The sequence below is a fragment of the Lipotes vexillifer genome, unplaced genomic scaffold (genome assembly GCF_000442215.2).
Source record: "Lipotes vexillifer unplaced genomic scaffold, Lipotes_vexillifer_v1.1 scaffold965, whole genome shotgun sequence".
In the NCBI taxonomy this organism is placed as follows: domain Eukaryota; kingdom Metazoa; phylum Chordata; class Mammalia; order Artiodactyla; family Lipotidae; genus Lipotes; species Lipotes vexillifer.
In genome coordinates, this window is record NW_006769686.1 from 1,320,576 (window position 1) to 1,329,689 (window position 9,114).

The following is a 9,114-nucleotide window of genomic DNA, read 5'->3' on the forward strand; positions in this document are numbered from 1 at the left end:
AGCTCTGAGGGGCAGGGGCGGGGATGACGCGTGGGACACGGGGGTGGGGGCAGGCAGGGAGGAGAGGGTTGAGGGCAAGACACCGGGGCCAAGGAGATGAGCGCGAGAAACGAGGGCTGCAAAGGGGCAGGATTTAATCAGAGGCCAGAGGTGGTCATCGCCTGGGAAGTGGGATGGTGGAGGCGGCGAGAAGGGACTCCTGATCACCCCTGCTGAGGAAGGGGGACTTTTCCGCCACCGATGGAGGCACCATACCCTGCGCTTTTGGGGTAGCAAAGCTAAGCAGAGGGGTGCGTTGCTGAGTGGAGGGTACTGCAGGTTGTTGGGGACGGGAGTGCCAGGGCCCGGCCCTGGGAGCCTTGGACGTGCAGGACATACAGCACCTCCTTGAGGCGGCCAGTGGAACACAGAGTGTCACGGGGACCTTGACCACACTCCAGGGTGCCCAGCCAGTCCGCCCTGGGATGGAGACCCCATCACGTCCAGGGTGGCAAGGACCAGTGCTTCAGGGGGGGTTTCTTTGTGGGAAGTGGCATGGGCTTGGAGTGGGGGACTGGCTTCCCCAGGCTCAAGCTTCGGACTCAGATGCCCCTTACCACCCGCTGCTCTCCTGTTCTCCAAGCCTGCCAGAAGCATGTGCCTGGGGAGGGTGAAGCCCCTGCTCCCTCCAGACGAGGGCGAGACCGGTTCAGAGGTGGCCAAGTCGGTGGAGGGGAGCCTGGCCTGGAGGGAAGGAAGGGAAGGAGGAGGAAGGGGTGGGGGCGGCAGGCGGGGCAGAGTAATTGCATGTTTGTCAGTTCTCCTGTCTCTGCACACGAGGGAGCGTGTGCGTGGTGGTGAGTGTAGCTTCGCCTCGAGGAGTCTGTGTCTGTTGGCAGAAGTGTCAGTGCGTCTGTCTCAGGGGTCTGGGCTCTCCTTGGCCCCCGCCCCAACTTTGTGTTTTGGGGAGCGCGGCTCTGGGCACACCCAGCTGTGCTCCGTGCTGATGCAGCAGATGTGGCAGGGCCCCAGCTGTGCCTGCTTCCCGGAGAGGGGGAGGGGGCTGCAATCTGCTCCCCTGTGATGGCTGCTAAGTGCCAGGGGGAGGGGATGGGGATGGGGGTGGGAAGGAGGCCCAGGCAGGAGGGAGATGAGGGCCCTGGCACTCCCCCCGCCCCATCCTGGCCAGCCTGCCCCCAGTCTGCGTTCTTGGCTCGGCCTCTCCCCCCTAGCTGGCTCCCGAAGCCCATCCAAACTTCTCTCCACGCTCAGTCCCGGTCGGTCCCCAGCTCTCCTTCTCTGTCACCCCATCCAGCTCAGTGCCAGGGACCCGCCCCCCCTCCCCGGCCCCCAGCTCGCTCCCCCTCGCTGATTTTACAGAATAATCTTTTTATGGAAACCGAAAAAAGCACTAATGGCAGGAGCGCACCCCTCCCCCGCATCCCTCCCCCCCATCCCCTACTTCCCACCCCAGTTCCCTCTGTTCCCGAAGGGCCAGCACCCTCCTACCCTTACAGGGCCAGTGAGGCCCCAGAGGTGGTGAAGGGGGCTCCCAGCCCTCTCCCCTCCGGAGGCAGGGTACTCCCACATCCTGGGCTCTGGGCTGTGCCCTCAGAGGTGGAGGGATGCTAGGCCCTCCCAGGGCAGACAAGGCTGGAGAGGAGTCGGGGGCGTCGGAACTTCTCTCCTTAGACCCTGCTCCACCTGAGCACGCATACATCAGTAACGCCTTCTTCGTGGCGGGGGTGGGTGGGGGGCGCCACAGAGACCTCAGCTTCACCAGCCCCCCTTCACTTTAAACACTGACCCTGTCCCTGTCCAGTGCCTGTCCCCACCCCCACTGGGCCCAGGAGGGGGGTCCCGGGGGCCAGGGCCTGACACAGACTTATTGGATTTCACGGTGTTTTGCTGAGAAAATAATTAAATTATCATATTTATGATGAAGCTGCCATGGCTTCTGCCAACCACTCGGAACAGAAGGGTCAGGGCTGCGAGGAGAGGAAGGGACCCAGCCCCTGGCCCCGCGGCCCACCCCTCTCCCAGCCCTGCCCTCAGGGGATTGACCCCAGCCCAGAGGAGGCATCTGCAGACCCCTCCAGACCCCATACAGAGGTGACGGAAGGTGTGGGCTGGAGGCAGAGACTGGAGGGACCAGGAACGGGAACCAGGAGAAGGGCTGCATCCAGGCAGGTTGTAGGTCAGGACCACTAAAACCCCCGGTTGTTTCACATGCACATGCGCTCTGACACAGCGTGCAGGGCCTCCAGGGGCTGGGTGGTCACACCTAGCCCAATCCCCAGGCCACCGTCAGCCCAGCTCCTGAGAAAGTACATCTTCCTAACAGCCCAGCCCTGAAGCTCTGAAATCCTGGGCTCTGTCCCAGACCCTGGTGCTGATAACCAGGCCCCAGCACCCTGCTGCCTGCCACCCTTGCCTGCTGTCAGGACCCCCTCCTGCCTCCCACCCACGCCCTGCCCCCCCCATCCTCTTCGGGTAATTAGATTCCTCTCAATTAGCAGATTACCATCATTACCCGCTCATCTGGCAACTAAGCTCCGCACCTACAGCTGGGGAAAGGGGGGCACCGGGAGGGGAACACGGGGGTCGTGGGCAAACACGAGATGGCTGGGTATCTCTGGGGCTTCAGGAATGTGGAAGGAAGACTGAGACCCCCCCCAAAGAGCAGAGCCAGGGTGGTGGGAGGTGGCCAGGGCCCCTCCCCTCCCAGAACGGAGTAGCTCCCACTGTGCTTCTGGAGAGAAAGGCACCAGCTCAGGCCCACCCTGGCAGCCAGGGACTAGGAGGCAGATACCGGGCCTCGGGCGGGAGAGAAACCCCCGACCCCGCCAAAAGCCAGGCTGGGAGCAGATGGAGCTGGCAAAGCAGAAAGCGGGCCGGGGCTCGGCAGCACCCGAGGAGGGCGGCTCCGGGGGATCCAACCTCGGGCCCAGCACTCCCAGCCCGCACCCCACTGCCCAAGCGAAATCCTCCCCGCTTCCCTTCGGAATCCTTCCACTCTGGAGCCTGAGCCAGGCCCAGTGAACAGGAACAGGGAGGCGGCGTCGGGGTAGGGGTGAAGGCGGGAGCCAGCCGGCTGGGAGCCTTAAGGGCCTTCCTCCAGAGCAGCGCGAGAGGCTGAGGCAGTGGGAGGGGGAGATTTACCAGGGCTCCAGATTCATTATTCATGAGCCCGAAGCAACGACTCCAATTTAAATGCTAATGTCGGGGGGGACTGAGTCAGCCGCCCCCCTTCCACTCTCACCCCCCAGCCCAGGCACAAGCGGAGTCCTTACCGGCTCCAAGGTTCACCCAGGTTTATTAGGGAGTAGAGAGGGAGGCCACCAGTCCCCCGGCCACCCACGTTGCTCCCCGCGTGCGCGTGCGCAGGAAGAGCCTGGCTGGCTTCCTCCGGTCCCTCCTGGACAGAGGCTGGCCATGCAGGCAGGAGCCTCAGGGGAGCGGATCAGAGTCGGGGGGATCTTCAGGAAGCCCCCCTCAGAGGATGATCTGGTTGGTGAAGCTGCGGCTCAGCTCTTTGTGTGGCAGAACAATCGAGTTCAGTATGAGCACCTCGGCGGGGATCCGGACACGGCAGCCTGCAGTGTGGACAAGGGCCCCAGGGGGAGGCCGTGGGGAGGGGAAGCCAGGGGCAAGGAGTTGGAGACCACAGCCATCCGGGAGGGATCCCTCCCTGCCCATCTGTGCCCTGGCCTCATGCCCCCTGTGACTCACACAGGACCTGGCATAGAGCAGACACTGGGTAAATGTTTGCTAAAGGAATAAACACACACACACACACACACACACACACACACACACACACACACACAAATGCTCCCACAGGGCATGGCTATCACCTGTGGAGGTTTCTCACAGCCTAGGGCCCTGGAAAGCATACCTAGGATGGTAATGGCAGGGAGCAGCTTCCCATCCTTGAATAGGCTCTCACTGTCCATGTGGGCTCGGGGATCGTTGGGATTGGGGTCATTGGGGGTACCCTCCACGCGGGCCCAGCGCCCCACGGTGCTCCCCCAGCCCACGATGCTGTGCAGAACACACGTGTGCTCCTGCCAAACAGGACGATGTGAAGTGAGGGGGGGAGAAGGGGCTCACCCCTCCCCTCAGCCTCTCGGGGCGCCACAGCTGCTGTGTGTGCCCGGGTGCCTACCTGCAGTGTGGCTCCATGGAGGACAATGCTCTCTCGGAGCCGCACGCCCTCGCCCATGGTCACCCCCTCTCCGATGGAGACGTTGGGGCCCAGCTGTGAAGAAGAGCACAGCCATAGCCTCGGAGGGCCCCCAATCCAATCCCCTCATAAAACAGATAAGGCTTGAGGCCATAGGACAGGCTGTGACCAAGTGGAGAGACCACTACTCCGAGCACCGCCCCACCCATGCTTCCCCTGGGCTGGGCCACCACTTACCACAGCAGACGGGGCCACCTTAGCTGTTGGGTGGATGTAAACGTTTCCTAGAAGCAGAAGAGAAGACCTGGGGGCAAATACCCCAAACCACATCTGGTTCAGGGAGGGCAGGGACTGAGACTTCACCTCTGGATCTAAGGCCAGGAGTCACAGCTCAGAGGGGAGAGGGCGCTGGGCTGGGGGGCAAAGGTTAGGAATTGGGGTCGGATGGGTACCTCGAATCCGTGGACCCCCTGGGGTGTGCTTGGCCAGGCGTTCTGGGTGAGTGAGCTGGTACTGGCTCAGATAGAGGCGGGAGGCATACAGGGCTGAGCTGGGGGCCAGAAAGTGGCGCAGGGGCTCAGGGGCCAGCAGGGCCTGTGCCCACCACCCCAAAGTCTCAACCCCCAGGTGACCCAACCACCCCATCAGAGGCCCCTCCCATACCCTGCAGACTTGATCTGACTCCAGATACCATCAGTGAGGTGCACATAGATCTGGCCCTGCCCGGCCAGGGCGGAGAACACATCCTGCTCCAGGCGGATGGTCCCTGCCCCAGGCCACAAGCCTGACGAGTCCTCCCTGGAACAGAGGAAGGGATGCTGACATCAGTTCCCCAGCTGAGCCCAACCGGGGGCCAACAGTGTCCTGGGGATAGGAATGAGAGTGAATCCCACCACCTCTCCAGGTCTGCTCAGATCTGCTCCAAAAGGATGCTCACATCCCAGGAAGCTCTCCCATCAGCCTCATACACATCACCTCCGCTCCTCCCTAAGCTGTCTGTGTCCCCAGGCACAAACCTGCTGCTCATCCTGCCCCACATCCAGATGGAGTCCGACCAGACCTGGCTTCTCCCCCTTTTCCCATTCTCCCCCACCCCATCCACTCCTCTGAACCCCGCCTCTGGTCACCCTCTCTCTCACTCACTGGATGGAACGAAACACAGACAAACTCACCCCAGAGGAAGGCAGCTGGTGGGGGCAGAGACAGTCACAGAAAGAGAGAGAAGAGAGAGATGGTGGAGATGCCAGCTCAGCAGAAACAGAGAGGCCGGGAGAGATGGAGAGAGATGGGTGGGAGTGAGAAGATGCTGATGAGTGAATGAGGATTGAGATGGGGAGACGGGTGGGGGAGGAGGGAGCCAAGGCAAGGATCCACAGAAAGAAACAGGTTCCAGGCCTAGGAGGATGACCCTGGACTTTGGCTTGTGGCAAGCAGGGCTCTGGGGCACTCAGCCTGAGTACGTGTGTGTGTGTGTGTCTGTGTCTGTGTCTGTGTGTGTCTGTCTGTGTGTGTGTCTCAAGCCTGTGTGCACCCAACTGTGTGTGTTGCCGTCTGTTCTAAAAGGCATCTCTGGGACACTCAGGGCTTGAGAGAAATGGACCAGAAGGGGAGTGGGCAGGCGGTGACATAAGAGGAACTGGGATGGATAAGAAGGACAGCACGAGGTTAGGGAGGGAGGGACTGGGAGGCTCAGCTGGAGAGGACAAGTAGAGATGAGAAGGGGAAGGAAGGTGAGCGGGGGCTCAGGAGATGGAGCCTGTAGAGACTGGGGGGGCGGTCAGTGACCGGGGGCACTTGGGGTCTCAGGGCCACGGGGCCTGCCTCACAGTTGCCCATCCTGCTGATTACGCTGGAAGACATCCCGAAGGGGCTTCAGGGCTTCTGGGGAAAAGAGGTAGATGCCACAGTTGATGATGTCACTGACAAAAGTGCTGGGTTTCTCCACATAGTGCAGGACCTGAGGACACAGTGGGCTGGGATCAGTGGAGGAGAGGTTACTGCCATCACCCCCTAAGACCCTCTGACCCCCAGGTCCTCCCTGCTGCCGGAGTGGTCTTCCTAAAATGCAGACTGCATCGCATCTTGCGGCTGGCCTTCACCTTCAAGATAAATCTAAACTACAGGCCTTTCTCCTCCCCACCTCCCAGAGCTTCCAGAACACGACTCCATGCTATTGCACGCCTGCGCTGGAAATGTCCCTTCCCATCTCTTCATCTGGAAAACTCGGCTTTCAAAACCCAGCTGGCATTGTCACTTCCTCTATGAGTCCACTCTGTCCCAGAGTTGGCTTCTCAGGTCCGGGCACCCCTGGCCTCTGGCCACACCTCACCGGTAGCCTTGTATCATTTGCGATGGTTGGTTTTTGACTGTCTCTCCCACTAGTCCAAGGGTTCCTGAGAAGCAGGGATTGTCGTTCGGCTGTGTTTCCCTCACACCTAGCTAGTGCCTAGCACAAAACTTCAAAAAAAAAAAAATTCATGTGTGTGTGTATGTGTGTGTGTGTGTGTTTACATATATTTTTAATACTAAAGCTTGAACAAATAAAAGGGGTGCATGAAAGTAAGTCAGGCTCAGGGACAGGGAGCTTCACAAACAAGGACAGAGACCCTCTGCCTTGCTGATTATGTGCCTCCCTCCATAATTCTGGAGGCCTGCTGTTTCCTGCCTCCTGGCCTTTGCACATGCTGGTCCCTCTACCTGCAATGCCTTCCTGTCTCCGTCATCTAAACAAATCTAAAACTCAGCTCAGACCTTGCCTTCTCCAGGGAGCCCTCCCCTCCCCCACCCAGACAAGGCTGGGTTGGGCCTCCTTTTGTGCTCTCATAGCACCCTGATCACTCATCCACTGTTACCCCTTCACTCTCAACGATCTCTCTAGAAGGGATATAGGATGAACAACTGAGGGTATGCCCCACCTGCCTGACAAGACTAGGGCCCATCCCAAAGCATTCCAGCATTCTCTAGAGGCGGAGTGGGAATGATGATACACAGAGCAAGCGCCCAGCCAGCCCCCTCTCTGCTCTCACCTCATGCGTCTGTGGATTCTCTACGATGCAGCCGTAGTTGAGGGATTGTGTCCTGTTAGCCTGAAAGACAGACACACCAAGACAGTGACCTGCCAGCTCCGTGGCAGCAAGGTCTGTTTTCTCTTTCTTTCTTTCCCTCTCCTATAGCACCTGGCACGCATCTCTGCTGCTGTGGACAGGGCTTCAGCAAGGGTGAGAACTGACAGCTGCCGCCACTCCTCACCCACTCCCTACTGCTGAGCAGCGAAAGGGCTTGGGGTCTCCGCCACCACCTCCACCGCTGCTGGGGTTTCAGGCACATCTCCCTCCTGATACCTGATCCCACCACCTGGGCTGCCCCTGCCTCCCTGACACCCTGCATTCCAGAAACCTTTCTGGATCACCCCCTCTGCACCCTCCAGCCCCCCTGGCCCCCTCACCGTGGTGCCAAGGAGCAAGAAAGGGTGAGGCTGGTGTCTGTGGACTTCCAACATAGTGCTCAAGGGGAAGTCGGAGCAGACGTCAGCGTTGAGCACGAAGAAAGCTTCGGGGCCTCCAGCCAGAATTTGGTCCCGGAAATGGTAGAGACCACCCCCTGTGCCCAGGGGGGCAAATTCTTGCAGGTACCTGTCCCCAGGGACCCCAGGGCCAGCTCAGTGAGATCAGAGGAGACAGATACCAGGAGCCTGGGCACCTGACTCCTCCTGTTCCCAGGGTTATACCTGCCCGAGGCCCACAGAGAAGGCAATATACTCAGGGATTCAAAGATGCCCAAATAGGAACCCTCCTAGCGTGTGAGGGTGAAGTCTGGCGAATGCTGACTCACCCCACTCCCGAGAACCAGAGGCTTAAGGCACTGACCCCTCAGCCCCATACAGCATGTGTGCACAAACACCTGATCGTAAGATTAAACTCCTGCTGGGCAGCTTCTAGGAACCGGGTAAGGGGCTCATCAGGTTGGTAGAAGCCAATGAGCAGAATCTCCTGCATCCCAGCGACCTAGGGACAAGGGAAGAGGCTGGAAGAAAAAAATATCTGATAGGAGGGAGAAATCCCTGAGACTGGCCCATAAGTCTGGAGAGACCAGTTTCATTGTCAGCTATGGGGCCCCTGGGCACTCACTTTCCCACTCTGGCCCGTTTTCTCCTCTGGACAATGAGGAAGTTGGAGGAAGTCTCAGTCCCTGACCTTTTAACCTTTTATTATTCTATTATCCCCTGCCCCCTCACATCTGAATTGGGGCTCACCCTAGGTAAGATTTTGCCTACCAAGCTGCGTTAAAGAATAACCCATAATTTTTCCCCCATATTTATTATGTGTCAATCTGAGCTTGAGATGAGGATATCATTTATCAGGTGCCTACATTGTACAAGGCACTTTACAAACATCACTGCAAGCTTCGCCACCCCGCAAAGCAGGTCTAATCACCTCCATTTTACAAATAAGAAAACTAAGGCTCAGAAAGGATGGGAAATTTGCTCAAGTCCTTACAGGAGGCAGAGACTGGATTCAAATAAAACCATGCCTGCCTCAATACCAAAAGCAATAAAGAAATTAGCTCCACAATGAGCAAAGGTATGAGTTCTGTGCTTTGCTATCATTAAGGTTCCCCCTGCTACAGTGTTAAATTGCCTCTAAGAGTCTTGCCTGATCTCACATTCCATGGTTTAAAAATAAATAGGAGTGCAATCTGAGCAGGAGGCCAGAGGAGACACTAGGTTAGAGGAAGACAGCAGAGCAGCTGTACCACACAACTCCAGGGGGCGACATTCACATTTTCACTTGTAAATGGTGGTCCCTGTGGGAAGGTCATGGTTGGAAAAGGGGGAAATACAGCAAGAAGGAGATGAGCAGCAAGTGAGGTGGGAGAGGGGAGCCTATAGGGTTACCTGGGCACAAGCCTCAATGTGGTGCTGGATCATAGGGACCCCCGCCACAGGAAAG

The 9,114-nt window shown here is 58.7% G+C and overlaps 1 protein-coding gene across 1 annotated transcript in view; it reads right to left on the reverse strand.

Moving 5' to 3' along the window:
• Positions 1–3,474: 3,474 nt before the first annotated feature.
• GMPPA (GDP-mannose pyrophosphorylase A) overlaps positions 3,475–9,114 on the reverse strand; it is a 5,909-nt gene continuing 269 nt past the window's right edge. Inside the window, exons 3-13 of the mRNA XM_007445804.1 lie at positions 9,060–9,114; positions 8,066–8,169; positions 7,611–7,797; positions 7,192–7,251; positions 5,992–6,122; positions 4,829–4,963; positions 4,618–4,715; positions 4,403–4,449; positions 4,148–4,240; positions 3,878–4,046; positions 3,475–3,575 (exon numbers count right to left, since the gene is read on the reverse strand). Of these exons, the coding sequence (XP_007445866.1) occupies positions 3,475–3,575; positions 3,878–4,046; positions 4,148–4,240; positions 4,403–4,449; positions 4,618–4,715; positions 4,829–4,963; positions 5,992–6,122; positions 7,192–7,251; positions 7,611–7,797; positions 8,066–8,169; positions 9,060–9,114 (1,180 nt within the window). The remainder of the gene's footprint in view (positions 3,576–3,877; positions 4,047–4,147; positions 4,241–4,402; positions 4,450–4,617; positions 4,716–4,828; positions 4,964–5,991; positions 6,123–7,191; positions 7,252–7,610; positions 7,798–8,065; positions 8,170–9,059) is intronic.